Source organism: Onychomys torridus, chromosome 8, assembly GCF_903995425.1.
Source record: "Onychomys torridus chromosome 8, mOncTor1.1, whole genome shotgun sequence".
NCBI classification, from domain to species: Eukaryota; Metazoa; Chordata; class Mammalia; order Rodentia; family Cricetidae; genus Onychomys; species Onychomys torridus.
Genome location: NC_050450.1, coordinates 21,474,514 through 21,498,987, shown reverse-complemented (window position 1 = coordinate 21,498,987; position 24,474 = coordinate 21,474,514). Strand labels below are relative to the sequence as shown.

General features: G+C 50.8%; 1 protein-coding gene across 1 annotated transcript in view; it reads right to left on the bottom strand.

Moving 5' to 3' along the window:
• The window catches only part of Stk10 (serine/threonine kinase 10), a 94,904-nt gene that overhangs the window by 13,325 nt on the left and 57,105 nt on the right, over positions 1–24,474 (bottom strand). The window contains exons 5-12 of the mRNA XM_036197327.1: positions 22,146–22,218; positions 20,938–21,132; positions 20,377–20,458; positions 12,734–12,892; positions 10,911–11,456; positions 8,583–8,713; positions 5,522–5,645; positions 5,042–5,221 (exon numbers count right to left, since the gene is read on the bottom strand). Of these exons, the coding sequence (XP_036053220.1) occupies positions 5,042–5,221; positions 5,522–5,645; positions 8,583–8,713; positions 10,911–11,456; positions 12,734–12,892; positions 20,377–20,458; positions 20,938–21,132; positions 22,146–22,218 (1,490 nt within the window). The remainder of the gene's footprint in view (positions 1–5,041; positions 5,222–5,521; positions 5,646–8,582; positions 8,714–10,910; positions 11,457–12,733; positions 12,893–20,376; positions 20,459–20,937; positions 21,133–22,145; positions 22,219–24,474) is intronic.

Here is a 24,474-nt window from a genome sequence, read left to right as displayed (position 1 = left end):
CACCTTTTTCTACCACCTGAGTACCAGGATTAAAAGTATGTGCCACCGGCACCTGGGTATAACCAAATGGGTTTTATACAAAGAATGCAAAGCTAGTTTAACATGTAAAAATCAAACAATTCATGTCAACAAACTACAGAAGAAAAAAATCATATGATTATATCAACTGATTGATACAAAAATCAAAATATTCAACATTCCTTCTGATAAAATCTATTCATAAACTAAGAAGAGAGTTCATTAACTTGGTCTGAAGGCTTCTACAAAAACAAAACAAAGCCGGGTGGGGCTGCAGGTCTTTAGTGCAGCACTCAGGAGGCAGGGGCAGGGGGATCTCTGAGTTTAAGGCCAGTCTGGTCTATATAACCTGTTCTAAGCTGGCCAGAGTCACTTTGTAAGATCCTGTCTTTAAAAAAACCAAACAAAAAAAAAAACAAAACCAGAATCAAATCAATGCTCTGGTGCTAACATCAGACATAATGAGGAAATATTGACTGTGTTCCTTTTGAGACTGGGAACAAGGAGGAAGGACATCCACTCTACTATTTCTAGCCAACTTCCTGCTGGAACCTGAGCCAGCACAATAGAGCAATAAGAGGCGTATCATTTGAAAAGAAGAAATGAAACGGTTTCTGTCTATACAGAAAACCTCAAGGGCTCTACCAAAGAAAAAGTACTAGAATAAGAAGGCTAGATACAGGACCATTGCACAAAAGCAATATGCCTCTATACACTAGTAATAGCTGAATTGATACTTTAATTTCTATTTTACTTTATGTGTATGGGTGTTTTCCCTGCATGTATATTTGTGTACCACTTATGTGCCCGGTGCCCACAAAGGCCAGAAGAGGGAACTGGGACTCGCCAGAACTGGAGTTACATACAGTTGTGAGTCACCATGTACATGCTGGGAACTGAGCCTGGGTCTTCTAGAAGAGCAGCAACTGCTCTCAACTGCCGAGTCATCTCCCCAGCCCCCTAAATTGATCATTATAAAGTATCTTATGAAAGTACCCCCCAAATGGCATGTGTAACTCTAACAAAACATACGATGGACTAGTATACTAAAAATGAAAAATCACTAACAAAAGTTATCAAAGAAGAGTCAAGAAAACACGCGTGTATAAAATGCCTGTGGCAGAAGGCTCAGCCTTGCTCAGATGGCCACTCACCCAAACTGACCCGATCAGAGCCCTGCCCGGCTTCTTTACAGGGTTCAGCGAGGCGATGCGACAATGTGTATGACAAGGCAAAGGGGTGGAACTGCCAGCAACAGGGCTCATGCCACTTGACGTCAGGCTGACTAGGAGTTTGGGTCCCTAGACACTGGAGCACTGGTGAGGTGAAGGACAGACAGAAGAACCTGCGTGACATGCAGACCCAGAATGCACCACACCAGATCCGCTTATACATGTTTGATTCCTTTTCCACAAAGACAATTTAGCAGAAGAAAATGAGCATTTCCAACATACAATGCTGGGGCAGGCCTCCCTAGCCAAACCCATTCACATCTCCTCCAGACCTCCCTAACCAAACCCATTCACACCTCCTCCAGACCTCCCTAACCAAACCCATTCACACCTCCTCCAGACCTCCCTAACCAAACCCATTCACACCTCCTCCAGACCTCCCTAACCAAACCCATTCACACCTCATCCAGACATCCCTAACCAAACCCATTCACACCTCATCCAGACATCCCTAACCAAACCCATTCACACCTCATCCAGACCTCCCTAACCAAACCCATTCACACCTCATCCAGACATCCCTAACCAAACCCATTCATACTTCATCCAGACCTCCCTAACGAAACCCATTCACACCTCACCCAGACATCCTTAGCCAAACCTATTCCCACCTCATCCAGACCTCCCTAACAAAACCCATTCACACCTCTCCAGACATCCCTACGTAAACCCATTCACACCTCCTCCAGACATCCTTAACCAAACCCATTCACACCTCATCCTAGACGTCCCTAGCCAAACTCATTCATACCTCATCCTTTACAGAAACTCAACTCAAAATGCTCTCCCATGGAAACAGGAAACCAAACATGGCAAACTGCTAAAAGACTGCATCCCATAGGACTGGGGAAGGATTCCGTGGTTTCTTAGATAAGCCACTAAAAGAATAGATGTCCCCCCCCCAAAAAAAAAAACCCAAAAACAACAACAACAACAAAAGCCCAGGAGGACTGTAAGACGAGCCATGGGCAGAGAATACAGACATGCCAAACAGTATCTCACAAAGTACTTGCAGTCCAAACATAAAGAGAACTGTCTGACTTCAGTCAAAAGAAACCAGTCTCCCAGCTAAACGAAGGAGTAGGAGAGCTTTGGACAGACATGTCACCAAAAGTGACATAGGTGCCAAAGAAGCAGTGAAGAGACTCCTGTCCCTAGTCACAGGGAGACGCCACTCCACACCCATCAGGGTGGCTAACATAAACAGTACAGCTGACAAGACCAAGTGTCGGGGAGAAGGAGCAACTGGACCACTCCTGCATTGCTGTGGACACAGATCGGATTCAGAGCATCTGGAGGAGTGTGACTTAGCATCTGAATCCCAAACCCCAACAACTTAGCCTGCTTCACCCTCTCTTCCAATTCCCAGGTTTTTATAAAATGGTCTCGGGTTTTGCAGGCTGAGTCTGGTCCCATGTTTTCTGGCCTCTCTGCTTTAGAAGGACTTCCCATCTGCAGCATGACACAGTCTGGGAACCTGAGAGAGAGGAGGCTGTCCCATGCATTTACAGGATGTCAGCAGTGTCTCTGGCTGTGACATCAACAGACTGCTCCACTCCATCCCCAAGCTGTGACATGCCCCAGATGTTTGTAGACACTGCCAATGTCTCAGAGAGCTGGGGACAGAAGACTCATGGCTGAGATGTACAGGTTTACATAAAATTCCTAAAGGAATACTTCATCTGTGCACCTTGGCCTCTGTATCAGGTGTGGCGTCCCATCCCAGCTCAGTGACCATGAGAGCTATCATACAACTTAAGGGCTGCAGACTTAGAACTGTGCTTTTACAAGCTAATGGATTTGATTTGGTCTAGGGGACAGAAGGTCAGAAGCAGCAGTAGAGACAGAGCCCAGGCTCTGAGCTTTCTGTTAAAGATGTGGAAGACACATGTGACATTCTCACCTCTGGTGATGGACGGAGGAAGCAGAGGAAAAAAGGCAGAGCCCTGAGGGGCCACTCCTCAAAGAGGCAGACCCAAGGACTCATGGGACCTTTACATGCCAGCACTGCTCTCTGGTAGAGCTGTGCAATGGCTGGCATGGAAGGGCAGGAGACGGAGTTCCACACAGATAAGCTGCATTCCAGGACAGTGACGTCCTTGAAGTTACTGGATGTATTGGCGTTCCATTTTTTTCCAACCAGAAAAACAATCTAGTTTTTAACTGAGAAGTTCCCAGGGTTCCTTCCAGGGATATGGTGTGCAGGGCTAGGGAACTCTTGAACCACTTAATAAACTTGCTACATGACGGGGACATGTTCTGAGAAACATGTCATTATACATTTCATCAACATGCAAACTGAGGAAAAACCTTGGGTAAAACCTAATGAACTGATGTTCCCCCTCACCACAGCTCCCTGGTTCAGCACAGCGACCACTGGCACAGCATGGGAAACTATGAATGACCTAGAGGTGACTGAAGGCGCTCAGGAAGGTGTGTGCGGGTTTACACTGTTGTACAGATGCAGCAGCAGTGAACCTGTGGGTGTCCCTGAGTGAGTCAGTCCCTGAGGGGGTCCTGAGGAACATCTATGTGGTTCACTGAACTTAGTGCTGGAACACCAATGAGCTCTGGAAAGAGAGAGTAAACAGGAGCCTACAATGAGTTGCTGAAAAGAGGGCCATCCTCAGACCACAGCAATCAAGCTTTGCTGCTTGGAAGAATGGTTCCAAGGATGCAAGCTTACTAAATGGCATTGTCCTGCCGAGAAGCTGAAAGGGCACAGAGGTCAAGCTTCTTCTTCTCATGAAAACTTTCAAATAAAACAACCAAGGGGAAAAAAAAAAGTCAAACTAAACCAGGAACGTTGGTGTAACTTGTGTGGTAGGAAACCTGCACATGCTGCCAGGCTAAGGGCCTGGGAACCTGGGTCCTGTCACTCAGGGCCATGCATCTCCTTACCTCCCCCTTCCAACTGAGGGCAAGAAGACAACCAGAAAAGAGCAGAGCACAGGGGATGGAGTGTGCCGGGCCTCTCCTGCATCGCCTCCCCTTGTGGGAAGAACAGTTTTCGAGGTCACTGTCTCTTTCATATAAGAGCATGTGAAAGGAACTAACAGAAGCCACTGAGGAAGGACCCAGCTGCGGGGAAAGCCAACACAGGAAAGTGGCATCCAAAAGACAGAGAAAGGACTAGTGTCATGGCTCTGTGGCTGGGGCACTAGGGTCCCAATGTGGCTGCCCAAAGGACTTGGGGTAATTGGCGCCATGCAGCCCCCCTGTTAGGAAGGGAGGCTGTGCTGGCTATTTTTATATCAACTTGGCACAAGCTAGAGTCACTGGAGAGAAGAAGGGAGCTTCAATTGAGAAAATGCCTCCTTAAGATCAGGCTTTATGGGGTTGGGATTAGCTCAGTGGTAGAGTGCTTGCCTAACAAGCACAAGGCCCTGGGTTCAGTCCTTAGCTTAAAAAACAAACAAACAAACAAATAAACAAACAAATAAATAAATAAATTCGGGCTTTAGGCAAGCCTTACTTAGTGATTGATGGGGGAGGGCCCAGCCTATTGTGGGTGGTGCCAGCCCTGGGCTGGTGGTCCTGGGTTCTATAAGAAATCAGGCTGAGAAAGTCATGAGGAACAAGCCAGCAAGCAGCATCTCCATGGCCTCTGTGTCAGCTCCTGCCTCCAGGTCCCTGCCCTGCCCTCCCCAACGATGGACTGTGCAGTGAAGTGTAAGCTGAAATACACCCTCTCCTTCCCAAACTGCTTCTGGCCATGGTGTTTTATCACAGCAGCAGAAAGAGCAGAGGCCCTGACCCAGGCCCCCAAGCACCCCATCACACTCTATCACCTCCTTCTTCATCTGCTTGAGCTGCTCTTGGAACTTGGCGTAGTCTCGATCCTGCTCCAGGCGGATCCTCTTGGCTTCCTCCTTACGGCGCACGCCATGGTCCTGCTCCATCTTCTCTACTTGCTGCTTCTGCTGCCGCTCCAGGTTCTCTAGCTCCACATCATAGAATTTCTTCTTGGCCTGGAAGATGCACAGACTCAGAGGCGTCCCGCAGAGCCACTTCATACCTCAGAGCCTATCCTAGACCCAGACTTGGGCCCCAGCCCTGTCACCCTTTGCTGTGTGACCCGGGGCAAGTTATTTAACCTCTCTGAGTTGTTTCCTTGTCTCACCTGGCAGGACAGTGGCATGCCACTCCACCTCTAGAGGTGTCCCTGTGTGACCCAGGGTCACCGGGACCTAACCACCCCCTTCTGCCACATCTCCACCTGAAGAAAACATGAATGCCAGAAGCCCCTGGGCCTGTCTCTTCTCACTCACGTTGATTTCTTGTTCAAAACGTTTGTGCATTTGCTCCAGCTGCAGCTCGTGCTTGCTGCTCAGCTGGGTCTGGTTCCGATGTTCTTCTTTCTGCAGCAGCCGAAGCTCTCGGAGTTCCTGGCGCCTGCAGATGAACAGACACAAACATTTCCTAATGAGAAGGGGGCCTCTGAGACCACAGTGTTCACAGCCTGGGCCATGGAGGGATGGATTGTGGAGTAGAATCCCACTGACTCAAGCAGAGACGCAATCAGGATTCAGGCTTCATTTGATATTCTGACAGACAAAAAGGTGAGCATCCTTCATATATAAAGAGCATTTACAAACCACTAAGGAGGAAGGAACTAACTGCCAACCCCAAAATAGGTACATAACATGAAAAGACATAAAACAAACAAGTACAAAAATAAGAAGAAACTTTAAAATTATCTATATGGTATGAAATACAAATATGAAAGAAAAACATTTCATTAAACAGACAAGCATATAGGGGATTTCATATTCCACTAATATAAATTAGTAGAACATTTTGAAAGATACTGGCACTACCTTTACACCTTTGGCACCCTAGTTTCACTTCTGGATTGGATGAGGATGTTTGTAACAATGTCATTTATAATTAAATTTCATCCCACTGGTCCAAGATGGAGGAAATATCCCTAGAACACTCCAAACTATTTTTTTTATGTGCATTTGTATTTTGCCATGAGTGTCGGGTTCGCTGGAAGTGGAGTTACAGACGCTGTGAGCTGCCATATGGATGCTGGGAACTGAACCAGGGTCCTCTGGAAGAGCAGTCAGTGCTCTTAACCACTGAGCCCTCTCTCCAGCCCCCTTTTTAATTTTTTTTTACATTTGTTTATCTATGAATGTATGTATGTATGTATGTATGTATGTATGTATGTATGTATCTATCTATCTATCTATCTATCTATCTATCTATCTATCTGTTTTTCGAGACAGGGTTTCTCTGTGTAGCTTTGCACCTTTCCTGGAACTCACTTTGGAGACCAGGCTGGCCTTGAACTCACAGAGATCCACCTGCCTCTGCCTCCAGAGTGCTGGGATTAAAGGCGTGCACCACCACTGCTCGGCTTCCCAAACTGTTTCTATTCTGGAATGCTAGAAGCTTCCTTCAAAGCAATGATGATGCCTGCAAAGCCCTGCCCTTGGGGTGCTCTGAGCCTCCTCAGTACCCAGCAATCCACTCTTGGCCAGCAGTCCCAGGAAACTACAGTGCACAGTGGGAACTGGAGGGATTCTCAGGCAGAATCTCTGTTCTGCTCCTTGTCAGCTAGAGACCCACTGTGCGCAGCTTTCTATCAAGAAACATGGTCTCCTCATGTGCACATGAGGAACAGGGTACCTGAGGGAGGGCTTTTGGAGACAACTGGAGTGTGTGAGGCTCTTCTTTCAGGCAAGTGGCTTTGCCTTAGGCTTTCCTTCTCTGTCCCTCTCTCCTCTTACCTCCTGGCCACTGCCCCAGCCTAAGCCAGAGTCTGATGGTCCTGGACAGTCTCCCCACCTCCAAGCCCATTTTACCCTTCTAACACTTATACAGTAGCCAGAGAAAATGTCCAGACAGGACATCAGGGCCCGTCACATGCGCCATCCCCCTTCTGCTGTGCCTTTCCCTCACAGCTCACAGACCTCCACAGCCTGGATCCTGCCCCCATCACAGTCCCCAATCCCACCCTCCTCTGTCCTGGCATTCCATACTGAAGTCCTGTTCTCTAAGATCCTGATACAAATCAAAAGGTCACCCGCCAGGACCTCAGCAACCACAGATTCTCTCAGGACTTCCTAGCTCTGGATTCACCTCATCTTTCAGCTCAGGGTGGTGATAATGAGGTCTCTATGAGCGATCTCTGCACAGTTGTATCATTCCTTCCTTCCTTCACAGTGTGCAGCACAATCAAGAATTAGCTTGTGTATTGTGTTTGGGACCCATATATATAAATTCAACATGGGGAGGGTGGGATGAGGATTTAACTCAGTGGTAGAGAGCTTGCCTAGCAAGCACAAGGCCCTGTGTTCGATCATCAGCTCAAAAAGAAAATTATTCATGTATCTGGATTTCCATTATGTCCCACTTGGTAGATGATGCAAGAATCAATAACTGGGTGGACGTATGGGTAGATAAATGGTAAGTGAATAGGTGGGTGAGTGGATTAAATGGGTGACTTGACAGATGGGTAAACAACCACAAAGGGAGGTGGATGAACAGATGGATAGCTGGGTGAACAGGTGGATACAAGGGTAGATGGATGAGATGGATGAATGGATGAACAATTAGATCAGTGGAAGGAAAAATACAACAGTTGGGGGTTCTGTAGATGGGTGGGTAGGCAGATAGCTGATGAATGAGTGGATAGATGAGTAGGCTGATAGATGGATGGATGGATGGATGGATGGATGGGTGGATGGATGGATGGGTGGATGGATGGGTGGGTGGATGGATGGATGGGTGGGTGGGTGGGTGGATGGATGGATGGATGGATGGATGGATAGATGGATGGATGGATGGGTGGATGGATGGATGGATGGATGGATGGATGGATGGGTGGATGGATGGATGGGTAGATGGATAGATGGGTGGATGGATAGATGGGTGGATGGATGGGTGGATGGATGGATGGATGGATGGATGGATGGATGGATGGATGGATGGATGGATGGGTGGGTGGATGGATGGATGGATGGATGGATGGATGGATGGATGGATGGATGGGTGGGTGGATGGATGGATGGTGGGTGGATAGGGATCAGGTAGACAGACAGAGCGCAGACATGGATATGCAGATAGAGTTGGGCAGATGGGTCACTGGGCATATAGATGAGTGAGTAGATGGACAAAAGAGGGTGACAGATGGGCGATGGGTGGGTAAATGAATGCAGGACGAGGGGTCTTAAGTGAAACCACTCTCCTTTGCCCCAGTCTCCCACTTCACACTGCAGACGGGCAGCCGACCCACCCAAAGGTCCATGCCTAGCCTCTCAGGGCACCACCACCACCACCCCACCCCACCCCTGTTCCCACACTGGTGCCTCCCGGACTTGCCTGAGAAATCTCATCTCCTCATCTTTCTTCTCATCTTCACTGATGATCTTGGAGGTAGTGATGCTCACCTCCACACCGTCCACCACAAACTTGCGGGTCCGCTTCAAGGTCTTGTTGTGCAGTTTTGAGCCCTGGCAAGGAGAACGTGCCCAAGCTCAGCTAGAAATCCACAGTGGGGACAGGGTGAGGGCCACAGTCTGGGCGCAGGAAGGATGAGGCCACCCACTGTCCCCTTTCCTGAAGCTTCCCAAACAGGGCCTAAGCGGCTGGCCTTAGACCCCCTTCCTTTGGCTGGTGTCAGCTTCAGACACTTCACAAGGCTCTCACCTCATTGAGGCATTCTAGAGGAACACAGTCTCAGCATCAAAAAGGGCTGTGTTCATCCTCACTGGCCACTGCCGGCTTTGTGCCCCTGGTCTTGCCTGCATCTCAGCTTTCTCCGCTGTCCATGGAGTATTAAAACAGAACTTGCCTCCCTGGGTGGCCATGGAGATTTGATGAGAAGCACATGGGACACACATGGCATGGGAGTTACTTCTGTGTGCCAGTCAAGATCACAGACCATGGATTTGGTGGCCTCAGCTAGCTAGCCGCAGCTCATAGGCAGCTGTGCTTGTCCAGAGCCTCATGGGACCATTCCTCTCTTTCTGTGAATAACCACACACTCCACAAAGCTGCTTAGGCAGGACCTCCTGGCCCTGGGAGGTATCATGGTGGAAGTACTCAGTTCTGACTCAGATGAGGGCTTAGGGGCCTACAGTGGTTATCTGACGACCTCTGTCCTGCCCCCTGCCTCAGGATTTTCTGCAGACTCCCTTCCTACAAGAAGGTAGCTCGGCCTCTGCAACATGGCCCACAGGACTTCCCGCCCCATCAAGAGGAGTGGGCATCCCAAGGTGGCTAGGAGTTGGCTCCTTGGTCTGTATGCTGCTGCCCAGCACAGCTCACCTGGGCCCCAGGCACTCAGTGCTTTCTTTTTTTTTTAACAGTGCTGGGGATGGAACCCAGGGCCATGTTCACATACAGTAAGCACTCTAGCATCATGCTACATCTCCAGCACCACTTAGTGCCCTTTTAGGAGTAAGTACAAGATGATGCTTCTCCATAAAAGCCGCTGGCCAGGCCGGGTGGTGGTGGTGCACGCCTTTAATCCCAGCACTTGGGAAGCAGAGCCAAGTGGATCTCTGTGAGTTCGAGGCCAGCCTGGTCTACAGAGCAAGATCCAGGACAGGCACCAAAACTACACAGAGAAACCCTGTCTCAAAAAACAATAACAACAACAAAAATAAATAAATAAAAATAAATAAAACCCACTGCCATAGCTGGGCAACTACAGTTCACGACAATCTGTGTCAGTTCTGAGGAACAGGAAAGCTTCCATGGACACATCTGTTTGACGGAGCCTCTTTCTGATTCAGAGTCTACTGTGGGGCTGGCAGGCTGCTTTTGCCTTCGCTGCCTTGTACTTACCTGGTGTGTGACTCTGCTCTGCGTGCTTTACACTGAGTAAGTCTTAGAAGGCAATGCAGAAATGCACAGCTCACTTCTGTCCCCTGGCCCCCTAAGTCAGTCCTGTTTGGGGGTTCAGGTGGCCAACAGTAAGGTTAATAGTATCACACAACTTCTGGGGGCGGATAAGAAAGAGGGTCATCCCTCTTAGCTGCTGGAAGAAGAGAAGGCTAAAGGCACATGAGGCCAGAAGCCCAGCCCCAGGTCTGACCACCTCCCTGCTTCCACTCACATAGCCTTGTGCCAGCTGCCAACTTCTTTTAGTCTCTATTGCCCACCTGGAAACCGTGGGAGGAAGCAGCTTCAGTTCTGTTTAAAGCACTTTGCACAGAATGGCTACAGTCACTTAGTGTCACCCACTGCCAGAGAGTGGGCCCAGTTCCCCTCATTCCATCTACCTGTCGGCCACTGGTCACATAGCTGACCCCCAAACAAGAGAACTTTCACTTCTGGAATTCTCTTTCCCAATTTTAGGCCCTTTAACCAAACTTTAAAATTTAAACATGTAACATTACTGTCTTATACTGACCCAAACATGTGGGGTATTAAACCATGAGGTGGGCTAAAATCTTTAAGAAAGAGCCAAACCCATGAGCCATTTAAAATAAGAGTGTGTGTGTGTGTGTGTGTGTGTGTGTGTGTGTGTGTGTGTGTGTGTTTGCACACATAGCATGCTCTGGGTTTACCCCTAGCACCTCTTATGGATACACAAATCAAGTACAATGTAAGTAGCTTCCGCACGCTTTTGAGAATGGAATCAGAGCATGGTATGCTGGCCAGTATGACTGCTCTGGCCCCCAGGGTGACCGGTGAAATTACCTTGAGAGACAGTGAGCCCGTTTCTTTGTTCAGTGACAGGTCAGCAGACAGAGAGGTGCCATAGTCCGTGCTCTCCGAGGTAGACAGGCTGCTGCAGTCTGAAGCCCTCTTAACATGGCTTGGAGCTCCAGGGCTGGGGAGCCCCAGGCCACCGTTGGTCAGCTTCTCTCCACCCAAGGTCTCCAGGGCGCTGCTGTTAGGGCGGCTCTGGCCTGCCTTTTGGGACTTGCTGGCCACAGGACTGGGGTCCTCAGCCTGGCCAGTGACTTGTTTCTCTTCGGCTACCTGAATTCCAGCATCCATGGACAATGGTCGGGACTTCCGGAGGGGAACAGGTACCTTTAAATCATCATCACTTTTGGGGGCCACATCTGCATGGCTGGTGGTTTGGAGGGATCCACCCTCTGAGGGTTGGCTACAGGGCCCGTTCACGGGCTCCTGAGGCTGACCGGGAGGCAGGGTGGCACAAGAATCCTGGGCAGGCTTGTCAGAGTTGAGGCTCAGCTCAGTTGCACCAGCAGAGTCCTGAGTGTGGTTGACCAGGGGCTAGAAAAGAGTCAATACTGAGCTGCTGGGCATCCAGGTGACAGGCCAGCAGAGCAGAGCAGGGACCCCTGAACCCAATCTCCATCACTTCCCACAGCCTCTCTTCAACAGCCTACCACTGGGGTGAGGACTCACCTCCTTTCTCTAACTGTAACTTTACCCAATGCCCACTCCCATCCTATGAGGAAAACAGGCTGTGGCCGGCTGTAGGGAGGCCCAGCCAATTGTCACAGTGTGGGAAATATCCCTTTCTCACTTGAGGCCAGACCTCCCAATTTATCAACACACATGGCAATCTGATTTTTTTTTTTTTTTTCACGATAGGGTCTCAAGTAGCCCAGGCCGGCCTCAGACCTGTTGTACAACCGAGGATGACTATGAACTCACGTTCCTCCTGTTTGCATCTCCCAAGTGCTGAGATTACAGGCGTGTACTGCCATGCCAGTGTTATGTGGTGCTGAGATGGATCCCAGGGTTTCGGGCATATTCGGCCAGCATTCTACCAACTGAGCCATATGCCCATCTCCGTAATCTGAATTTTCACATAATTGTCTGTTGATTTCTAGATGGCAACTACTTTACATTAAAAAATTACATAAAGTGCCAATCAATCCTACCCAGGGGCTGGATTCAGCCCACCTAACCCTTGTATTTTAGTTTTTGTGAGGTAGAAAGTACTGGAAACTTTACTTTCTATCCTGTGAATAGAAAGTAAATGTCTGTATGCAGCATGAATGTGGAAAAGAGGCCATAGGGGTACAACCAGGAGAGAGGGAGAGGGGCCAGGGACATCTTCTGTCTGAAGGAGAACCAAAAACAGATCTTTATTTAAAACTTTTTACACTGAAGCCTGATTCTAATTAAAATGTTTAAAATTCAAAATAAAAAGAGCCAGGCACAGTGGTGCACACCTTTAATCTCAGCATTCAGGAGGCAGAGGGAGGCAGGTCTCTGTGAGTTCCAGGCCAGCCTGGTCTACATAGTGAGTTCTAGGACAGTTAAGGCTACACAGTAAGACCTTGTCTCAAAATCCAAATAGACAACAAATGTGAAGGGCCTGGGGGTTCAGCTCCATGACAACTCAGCCCTGACTTCCTGGGGACCCTCTAAGATGAGCAATTTCTCAGGAGAAGCTCCTGGATTGAACCGTGAGACCAGGGACTGTAGGACAGCTCTCAATCATGCACACTCGAGAACCCGGATCTGGCCAACAGCAGCTTAGACTCACTCTGGGCACAGGTGTTTGGGGCTCCCAGCCAGTTGGCCCCAAGACTTACCAAGGTGGCATCCACAGCTTCCTCCTCTTCTGCGTCATCCTTGCCATCATCCTTGCCGTCATCCCTGGCATCCTCAATCTCCTCCATCACCTCGGCCTTTGCCTCAGCCACCAGCTCCCGAAGAGCCTTGTTGCTGGTGACAGTGCTGACAAAGGGATGCTGAGGAAAAGACACAGCTGTGTCAGAGCCATTGGGAAGCTGTTATAGGGTAGGGGTAGCCGCAGGAGTTGAACCTCGAGCAAAGAGGGCCAGCTGTGGTCCAAGGCAACACACGAACTTGAAGTTGGTAAGGGGAACTCAGGAACCCCGTGGCAGATCAGAAAGCCCAACATGTAGAGGGAAGAGCAACCCCCAAGTCTGTGACTCAAGCTGTGTGACCCTAAGCACGCCATCCCTCCTCTCTGAGCCACAGGCTCTTCATTTCCAAAGGACAGACGGACACGCTGAAACCACGGGGAGTTATAAAGATGAAAAGAGACAGCTCACTTGAAAGTGCCTTGTCCAGCCCATGTGTTTTTATGGGGTGGTGGTGCCATTTGTGTATGTGTGTATATATATATATATATTGACCCATGCTTCTCTGCTAGCCCTCACCCATTCAGCTGCTTCATTCCATCCAGTTCTGTTCCTTTAGAGAACCCTGACAAATATAGACTAAATACAGTTTGCATTCTGAAATGGCCAGAAGCCTGTGGGGGCCAGTGGAATGTGGCAGTTTGAGAATGGCCCCCATAGGCTCATATGTTTGAATACCTGGCCCCCAGTTGGTGGAACTGTTTGGGAAGGATTAGGAGGTGTGGTCTGTTGGGGAGAGTGTGTCTCTGGGGCTTTGGAGTTTCAAAGGACCTGTGCCATTCCCAGTGTTATTCTTGCTGCTTCATGCTTGAGGATCAAGGTTGAACTCTCAGCTACTGCTCTGCATCATGCCCACCAGCACACTGCCATGCTCCTCACCACGATGGTCATGGACTCTAACCCTCTGAAACTGTATGCCCCAAACAAATTCACTCTCCTATAGTTGACTTTGTCATGGTGTCTTATCACAGCAATAGAATAACAATTAAGGTATCTTCCCACACCCAGCTATACCATGTACCTACAAAGGCACCTCAAGGACAGAATTCTGCAAATAAGGAGTATGCCAGCACATGCTGGCCCTGAACTAGTTGCTAAATTTAAGTTGCTTCACATTGTATGGGCCACTACCCTTAGGGTCTTAGGTATGTGTCTCTCACAGTCACATGACGCCATCTAAGCAGATATTCTCTTCCTGCTTAATAAGTTTGCTAAACTTTGTTTCACTTTGACTTATCTTAATTTTTTTCTTTTGAAATAGGTTTTTATGTAGCCCAGGCTGGTCTCAAATGCCCTATGTAGTCAAGGATGACCTAGAACTTCTGATCCTTCTGCCTCCACCTCCCTAGTGCCAGGATCACAGGCATGCACCAATATACTCAGTTTATACAACACCAGGGGCTAAACCCAGGACTTTGCACACACTAGGCTTGGATTCTACCAACCGACCTATACCCCCCAGTCCCCAAGATTCTATTCTGTGGCAGATGTGAGGATCCATCCACTGCCCTGAGCAGAGGTCCTGAGGCTCAGCTCACTGCCAGGTCACATACTTTGGTGCTGGGCACAGATGCTAAGCGACTCCATGCTACTTTCTGTCTCTAGTGCACTGTGCTGCTGGAGGACCATGTCACCGTCTGTTAACCCTCCTGCTGCTGCTGGGCACGTGGAGGTGTGTCCTGCTCTGGATGACGACGAAGTAAGCAGCTAAGGACAGTCTTGCATCTGCTGTCTCTGGGTAGAAATGTGTGCTTGGTTTCAGAAGGGCAACACAAAGGCGTGTGGCAGGAGGCCGTACTCTACCGCAGACTTTTATACAAATGGCACTTCTCAAAAGTGAGTGCTCCCTTATAGACCTTGCAAAACCCCAAGGCAGAAGAAGATCTGGCGATGTTTGGTCAGCCTGAAGCACCCTGGAGAAGCACCGTGGAGACATCATGTGCAGGTATCTCCTCTCTGGCACAGGGAGTGGCCAGGGTGGGATTCCTCAGCTCCTTCGTCACGATGGGCAGAGAGAAAGGAATACCAAGGGTTTAGGGGCCTCGCTCGCTCGCTCGTTGGGTTGGAATTTGCTCATCTGGGGTTTGTGGGAAGGCTCTGATGAAACAAACCCAGAGGACTCAGGTTCAATTCCCAAGCATCCCCATGGCAGTTCACAACCTTCTTTAACACTAGTTCCTGGCGATCTGGCGCCCTCCTCTGGCCTCCATGAGCACTGCACACATGTAGTACACAGACACTCAGGCACTGACACGAATGCCTGGTGACCTAAGTTTGATCCCCACAGATGATGACAGGAAAGAACTGACTCCCACACGTTGTCCTCCCACCCCCACACTCTGCCATGGCGCAAGCAGGCCTTGCCCAATACACACAGTGAATACAAGTTTCCCTTGGGTCTGGGACAGAGTAGGAGCAGAGTAGGAGCAGAGTGCTTGTCTACCATGTGTGAGCCCCTGAGCTCCACCCACCCCCAGCACATACAAATCAGCAAGGCAGTTTACTGGTGGACAGCCAGCAGGCCGCTCCCTACTCAACTTGTCCCCTGAAAGCTACAAATGTCACTTCTTTAATGAGCTGTGTCCGCCACACCTGCTTAGGCCAGTCTGAACTCAGTTCATCTAATCTGGTGGAGCTGAGAATTTTCCCATCCACACCCTGCTTCTCTGCACAGCTACGCAGCAGCGACTCCAAGGATGTGACCTCATGTGCAGGGGCCTGATCGGGCCTTTCCCCAAGGAGTCAGAAGGCCCACCAATTGTGGGCAGAATGATAGCCAGGAGGCTGGTGAAGTTTCCTATGTCTTTGGGGGGCCTTTCTGAGAGGGGAAGTGTCACATTCAAGCTGGGCCCCAAGGGATCTGTTAGGGAAAGTGAGGGAAAACTCCAGGTATAGAGTGCTGGGCAAAGGCATGGCCTTCAAAGACCCTGAGGTAGCTTGGAATTAAAGGGTGGAGGAAGAGCTGGAGGGCCTCCAGCTGTGCCTGGGGGACAGACCAAGGGAGCCAAGGCAGCATGCATGGCCTGCGGCAGTGGGAAGCTGTCCCTGTTTATTCTCAGCTCTGCTACCCAGTAGCATGTTACTCTGGCTGCTGCATGCTTCCAGAGGTCCTGAGTGGGCTATTCACAGAGCTGACCAACAGGTCACCAGGATGTGCAGGTCAAGTGAGCTAAGTGACAGAGCCAAGCCACATGGGTAAAATCCAGCTCCCACTGTGAACATGGACCTGTCAAGAGACCCTCTCTGTGCCTCAGTTTGCTCATCTGTGGAGTGGGGATAATAGTATGGCTGTTCTATATACTATAGTGAGTGTTCAAAACAGCATACCTCTTGTCATCACCAGCACTACCACCACCACCATCACCATCATCACCATCACCACCACCATAACCATCAACCACCACCATCACCATCATCACCATCACCACCACCATCACCATCATCACCATCACCACCACCATAACCATCAACCACCACCATCACCATCATCACCATCACCACCACCATAACCATCAACCACCACCATCACCATCATCACCATTACCACCACCATAACCATCAACCACCACCATCACCATCACCATCATCACCATCACCACCACCATAACCTCATCATCATAATCACCATCATCACTGCCATCACTACCAACACCACCCCACCACCATCATCATCACCATCATCACCACCACCACCATTATCACTATCTTCACCATCATCACCGCCATTGCTATCACAACCACCAAAGCCACCAGCACCAGCGTCACAGCAGGTCAGGAGAACAATCCGTGCAGCCTCTTCATACTAGTAACCCTTCCTCTACCAGAGCACACTTCTCTGGGAATGAGGAGAAGCTCCAAGATCCCCAGAACTTCTGAGCTCTGTCACACATGACCTGAGCAGGAGCACCACAGGGCACCGCACCACAGCAGCTAAAGCAGATGAGGCAGAAGCCAGCCAGGCCAGCCTTCTGAGGGCACGAGGCTTCCGTCAGGGCACCCCACATATTGACCAAATTAGCAGCTCTTGAGCAGAACCGTCTGCTCCAGATCCCTGGGGGGTAGGGGGGAGGGCAGCCTTTCACGATGGCGGGCCAGTTAAACAGGGCAGCTCCCCACAGGGGGCCCAGGGCAGGGGGCCCATGTGTGGGCAGCCCTGCCAAGGCAGACCAGGCCTTGATGCATGTCAAAGCTCTGAGACACAAGTAACAGGCAGTGTGGCCTGAGCTGCATCAGTCCATCCCCTCTGTGGGTGTAGAGAAGCCCTTCTGTTTAACTCATACGCTGAGGCCCTCAGAGCGCTGGACCTGAGAACCTCCCAGTGTGGCAAACACTGGGCAAACACTGCATGTGCTGCACCAGGCAGGCTGGTCCAGGTATTCACGCCCCCGAGGAAGGGCAGATCAGAGCTGGCCTCATTGTCTGCCCCTCCAGGAAGGCGGATGGCTGCTCAGAGCCAGCTCTGCTGAGGGCTTAGGCTGCCAGCATGGAGGTGGCAGCCAACAGCTTGCCAACTGGCACCTCTCTTTGGCCAGGATCTCTGCTATCACTGAAACAGATGCCCTTCCCAAGTGAGCCTATTTTCTTCCCATGCACTTAGAAACCACTAGCGTGTATGTGTGTGGTGTGTGTGTGTGTGTGTGTGTGTGTGTGTGTGTGTGAGAGAGAGAGAGAGAGAGAGAGAGAGAGAGAGAGAGAGAGAGAGAGAGAGAGAGAGAGAGAGGAAAGTATGTCCCTCCCAGACTGTACCCTTTCTCTGTTTCCTTTTCAACCTTTATTTTCATTTTATGTGTACAGGTTATTATTATTTGTGCATATCTGTGTACCATGTGCGTGCAGTGACTGTGGAGGCCAGAAGAGGGCGACAGATCCTACGGAACTGAAAAAGTTGTGAACTGCCATGTGGATGCTGGGAATTGACCTGAGTTCTAGGGACGAGCAGCCAGTGCTCTTAATCACCGCGCCATCTCTCCAGCCCTTCTTTGGGCCTTTTTTCTCTCCTCTACCCACTAGAAGCAGCTTTCCCAGAGTGGTCAAGAGCACTGACTTCAGAGCCAAGTCACCAGGACACTAGCTGTAACAGCTGCATGACCTTGTGCAGGCTCCTTAGCTGTCTGATGGAGCATGTTCAGCTCCTACTACACAAAGCTGTTGTGGGCACTGCCTTAGTTAACATCTGCTAAGCGTCTAGAACAGCAGGTGACATGGAGAAAGTAAGTGTCTGAGACTATTAATCAAGTAAACATTAAGTCAACTTCCATAGCAAATCCGAGCTGAGGGCTCTCTACATGCCAGGGGATGTGTCTGTGAACCAGGCCGTTGTCCTCAGAGAGTCAACAACTCTTGTCAGGGTTTGAGTCTAGAAGGTTCCTCACAGGTTCACATTCTGAATACTTGGCCCCCAGCTTTGTGGTGTTGTTTTGAAAGCTGTGGGACCTTTAGGGGTGCAGTCTGGCTGGCAGAAGGTCACCAGAGGTATCCCTTGAGAGGTCTCAGCCACCGGCTCACGTGGCATTCTCTCACTCCTACTACCCTGCAAACAGCTCCCCATGGCCAAGACCAGCGTCCCCTCCAGCCGCTGGACCTTACCCACCCTGGTGGTCTGAGACCCTCCACAACCAGGGACCAGAACAAATCCTTCCTGTACGCTGCCTTCAGCTGTTGTCTCTGTAATGAGAAGGGCAAGTCCAAGCCGTGCTAACCAAGGGGCTCTGTTTAGGGGGAAGGGCGCGAATCCTGTTCACAAGGTCCCTCTGAGAACACAAGGTTCCTCTGAGAACAGACTCAGAAGTAGCGAGACAACCAGTTAGGAAGCCATGGCCTGAGTGAAGGGCAAGGCAGTTCTGACAGCGGCCCCATGGAGGTGCTGGGCCCGTTCTAAAGGCAGAGGGAATAGTACCCATGATGGGAGATGAGGAGAATGAGAGAGAGTGCCAGGCTGCCAGGGTGGCGAGGGACAACCACTGTGGAGTGTGCGGAGGCGGCATCTGAGGGCTCTGTGTGGCTGTTGGCAAGGCTGAAGTGGCTCTGGGCATCCGAAGATCCAGAGACAAAGGTCTGAGGTCAAGGGTGAATGAGCTGGAGATGCAAAGCCAGGGCGCCCCCCACCCCCGCCCCACAGGCTGGCTTTGATCATCGCAGCAAGCTGAAGGGAGCAGAAAGCCCCAGTGCTTACCACGTTCATCAGTTGTGTGAGGGAGGCGGGTACTGAAGGAGGCAGACAGAGAGTGAGCAGTGGGAGGAACAGGCAGGAGCCAGCCAGGGTGGGCTGATGGAGTGACAAGGTCTGAGCTCACGGCCACTTCCGAAGCCACGGAAACTGCTGTGGTGGTGGGTGAGTGTCAGAACAACGTGAGCGAGGGGAATGTTTTTTCACGTTGAAAATGTGGCACACAAATCCTCACTGGCTAGCCATCTGACCAAGGGAGAAACTGAGGCACAGAGAGAACTCCTCGCACACCCAGTTGGAGGTGCCTAATTTCAGAGCTGAGCTAACAACAGCAGCAGGACACTGGCCCAGGGACATGGGTGCAGATGAAATGACTGAGACATCAGTCACTGGGAGCAAGAGTGCCTTAGCCATGTGGGGCACAACAGGGCAGAGTAGCAGCCCCCCAGAAACAACAGACACAGGGCCCAGGTGCCCACAGCCAAGACCTGCACCAGTGTTGGTACTTTAACCAGTGTCCTTGGGTCTGGTAGATAGATCAGTGTGTTCTTCCAATCCTATACTGAAACAGGTGCCGGGGAATCCCCAGCAGGTCTGAGAGCACCTGGGTAAACTGAGGTAGAGCTCCTTTCCTCTGCCCTGTGCTCTCTTCCACTACACACCAAGAATCCCCTGGCAAACACTGCTTCAGCTAGGAAGTGGGAATTCCTGGCTCCAGCGAAGGCTCCAAGCTGCCATGTGGGATGGGACAGCTGGTCTCTGCGCTGACAATGTCAGGCTGGCCGGATGCCCCAGCACAGGAGGTGCTGTTTACAGGAAGCAACTGGCCCCAAGTGGCTTACAGCCTTTGTGCCTGACAGTGACAGCAGCCTTATCCCACAGATAAACACGACCCACTGAACACGGGCCTTCAGGAAGACCACGCATTTGATTTTTGAATCAAAGTGTGAAAGGAGCCGGCCGTTGGTGGCACACGCCTTTAACCCCAGCACTCGGGAGGCAGAGCCAGGCGGATCTCTGTGAGTTCGAGGCCAGCCTGGTCTATAGAGTGAGTTCCAGGACAGGCTCCAAAGCTACACAGAGAAAGCGTCTTGAAAAAACAAACAGACAAAAAGAAAATTGGAATCTCCCAGCACATAGGGCTACTTCTCCCCCCCCCCCCCCTTTTCTTTGAGATGCTCTTGCTGCATAGCTCTGGCTGGCCTAGAACTTGCAGTAATCTTCCTGCCTCTGCCTCCCAAGTGCTCAACTTAGAGGTGTGAGCCTCTGCATCTCGTCTCCTTTTCATTTTAAAAAACACACTGGACACATCCAGCATTCTTTGAGCATAGTGTCTCCTAGCTGAGCTAGGACTTGATTACATGTCATGTTACCCACAACCACCCTTCAAGGGTCCACTCACCTCCAGCAGCTGCGCAGCACTGGGCCGGGTCTCTGGGTTCTTATCCAGCGCTATCTTCAGAAAGTCTCGGAACTCCACGGACCTGGGAGGACAGGTGTTAGGAGTGGGCCATAACACAGTCACCATGTGCCCAGGATGTGGTGTTTCCCCAAAACAACACTCCAAGAACAAAGGGGCCTCCATTGCCTAAAAGTGGAGACAGGGTCTATATGACATCCTTCTTACATGGATATCATTGTCCAGATCAGGACACAGAAGTCAAAGAGACTGAACCCAAGTTCCTATTCCTAGCCCTGAGCCATGTGGCTGCTGGGGCCCTGTTTAGGTTCTCCATGTCCTAGGACAAAATGGAATCTCATACTGGCTAAGCAGCCTTATTCTCAAGTTCAGGTGGGCAGTCCAGAAAGGCCTGGAGGTGTCCCACCCTCCACCCCAGCTCTGACATCCCTCTGATTTTGGAGTCAGATACCATGCACGCGCACACACCCCCGGTGCCATATGCCTCATGTCCCCCTCGAGTGCTTTCAGCTCTGTAAGTACCCAGCTGTCCTCTCTCCTTACCACTTGGAGGGCGTGAGCAGTGTGGGAGGGTCTGACTTGGCAATCTTGAGCAGGACCCGCATGGGGTTGAGCTCGTGGTGTGGCGGCTCGATCTGCGCCATCTCGATCAGCGTGATGCCCAAGGACCAGATGTCAGCCTTGTAGTCATAGGGGGCATCCTTCATGGTCTCACAGAGCACCACCTCAGGGGCCATCCTGAGCCAACCAAGGAACAATAGGGGCTAAGAATTGGGCCCTGCGAGTGCTGCTTGTAGCCTCGGGGTCTGGAACACCACCAGCTCCACATTGGAGGTTGGCAGCATTTGAAGCCATGGTTTGAATTACTGGCATCCATTTCTTCCTCAAGGGTCTTCACGAGCCCCTGCCACGGCCTGATGCAGTTCCTGGCACCTACCACAAGGTGGCAGCAGCAATCCAGAACAGAGTCCTGGGGAAGGGGCAGGTGGGTGAGGGCAGAGGGGGAGGTTCCAGCAAAACAAAAACAAAAACAAAGTGGGACCTTGGGGTAGACGGAACAGGACAGCACCGAGAGAAAGGGGGATGGGAGGGAAGAGAAAGGAATAATGGGTGGGTGGGAGAGAAAGAGTTAAGAGTAATAAGCAAGCAAGGAGGGGGCCGAGCACCAAGGGGAGTTGTAAAAACAGGACACAAAGCAATCAGGTGTGAAATCGAGTAAGAGAGCTGTGGGCTTGGGGTGATGCCCACAAGCGGGCACTGCACGTGTGGGAGAGTGGGTGCTCAGCACCACATGTCTGCAGACTGAGGCAAAGCAAGGCCTCGGGTGTCTTCTTCCACCAGAGAGCTTTCTTTTCATAGATGTTTTTAAGTCACAGTTTTGAAATAGGAACCACAACAGGCGAGAGAGGCCGGGGAAGATTTCTCTGAGGACAGGAAGTGAATCTACATTGTTCTTCTACCCCCTCCTTCCAGCACCCACTCCGCACATGTGTTAATCACACCAAGAACTGGAGCCCTTTTTAGGGACTCAGTTTATTAATGGGGTGCTTTCCACTGTAACCCCAACATATAGATGAGGCACGGGGAAGGTAAGCAACTCATCCTATGCAGAGAAGTGGAGGCTGGACCCACACTGACTGGGGACCCTGAACTGGCGGCACCCTGCCTCCCCCACACAATCCACCCAGAGGTAACCATGTGGTTAGGCTTGATAACCTGTCAATCAGTTCCTCAGAGGCCTCACAACTCACCAGTAAGGCGTTCCTATGAAGGAATCTCGCTTTTGCAGAGTTTTCAGATTCTTGGCAGACACGCCAAAGTCAGCTGCAAGACAGAAACCTCAGTTAAAGAGCTGAGGGCCTCCTCTCTAGCCAGGGCCTAGGTGTGGACTAGAGGACGCTGGTGGCGTTTTCCATCCCACAAACAAGAGTTTTAAAATGAAAGTGAGCTTGCTGCTCAGACGGGCATTTCCTCACCACTGGGAGTATGAACTGGCCAGACCCTTCCATAAGAGCAATTTGACAATAAGTCACAAGAGCCTTTTAAAAAGCCAGATTCAGGTGGGGCAGTGGTGACGCACGGCTTTAATCCTAGCACTCCGGCCCGGTCTCAGTATAGCCAGAGCTACACAGTGAGACCTCTCTCTCTCTCTCTCTCTCTCTCTCTCTCTCTCTCTCTCTCTCTCTCTCACACACACACACACACACACACACACACACACACACACGATAAGGCAGGAAGTTGAGAGGTAAACCAGCCCAGCGTGCTGAGTGCTTGTAATCCCAGCACTTGAGAGACAAGCAGGGGGGTTGAGAGTTGGAGAACAGCCTGAGCTACACAGCAAGACTCTGAACAAAACTCTTAGCAGAGCTACAAAAGTACGTGTCTAGCACGCGCAGCACCGTGGATCTGTTCCCCAGCACAGCGGTTTCAAATATCACGAAGAACTCTCCACTTAAAGTATTTTATTTACATACTTATCAGGATGTGTTTAACATGATCAGGTTAATGGAGAAGAGGAGGCTGCACACTCGTCTGTGCTGCGTGGTCACAAACACACACGCTGAACTACCTGGGAGGAAACACGACAAACTGCTTCACTGGGGTAGGGTGGTTAGACTGGACGCGGCACTTCCCACTTTCAGGATTATGAAACTTTGCTGTGATAAATACATATGGTTTTCAGGACCAAGAAAAATAAATCAGTAAGCTTTATCTTTAAACACACCCAATACATCAGCATGTCTTCGCACCCCCAGGATGAAGAGAAGCATCTCTGAGGGGAAATGTCTCCCAGGCCACATCTCCTGGTAGCCAAGCGGCACTCTGGAGATGGTGATCAGCTGCAAGATGACTTATCCCGGGGACTCCACGGAGCTCCCATTGGACTCACAACTTCAAACCAGAGGGGAGCCTGGCACAGAGTGGGTGCCGGTTCCTCTTGAGCTCATTCAAGATTCCCCAGGCACCATCAGGAGCCAGGCCGGCTGGAGCAGAGCCACAGGGACACAGAGGCAAACCTAGCCCCGGCCTTCTATACCCAGCTCAGGGAAACAGAGAGCAACCAACCAACAGAAGCTTCTTCAGCCGAAGGGAGTGAGGCAATGGAGGGGTGAGGGACACAGGGATGTAGTAGGGGTGTGACCTGGGAAGCAGTCAGGGAGTGAGCGAAGGAAGGGTCACCTGGAGGAGGCCCAGGCGAGGACCCGAGGCACCCATTCATTTAAGACCAGCGTATAAGAGCATCCTGATGTGCCAGGTGCCATCCCAATGCTGAGATGGCCTTCCCGGCCAGCAGGCTCAGACAAACCTATCACCTAGTGGGGCACATTCTGTCGATTACGGAACTGAGGTGGATTCCTGGGAGCACAGTTGGGGGGCAGTATTCTGTGGGGCAGGATTAGAGAGGACACCAGTGAAGGTAGGATTCCTGGGAGCACAGTTGGGGGGCAGTATTCTGTGGGGCAGGATTAGAGAGGACACCAGTGAAGGCAGGATTCCTGGGAGCACAGTTGGGGGACAGTATTCTGTGGGGCAGGATTAGAAAGGACACCAGTGAAGGTAGGATTCCTGGGAGCACAGTTGGGGGACAGTATTCTGTGGGGCAGGATTAGAGAGGACACCAGTGAAGGCAGGATTCCTGGGGTAGGGCTCCTGGGGCAACAGTTGGGGGGCAGGGTTCTCGAGAGCCAGGATTGGGGAAGTAGGATTCCAGGGCCGATGAGTCAAGGCAAAGGGCCAATTACTGGGGCCATTGGGGACAGTTGGCCATGATCTGAGGGAGACACTTCTGGGGCAAGACCGAAAGGCAGGGGAAATTCCAGGGACATGAGAAGAGGGAGAAGAGCCCTTCTGAACCATCTGGTGGGAATCCCGCACCAGCAGCTGAACAGAAACATTCCGGCATAGCTAACTAACTGGTCAAGGTCTTCCTCCCGTTCCAACAAGAACAGTCGGTTTTCTAGGAATCTCACCAGAAGGCACATTTACGGGGAAAGACATGCACCAAACCCTGGTATAGCCTTGGTGGCGCCTCATTTCACCTATCCCGTTCTGTTCCCATCCAAGGAACCTCCAGAG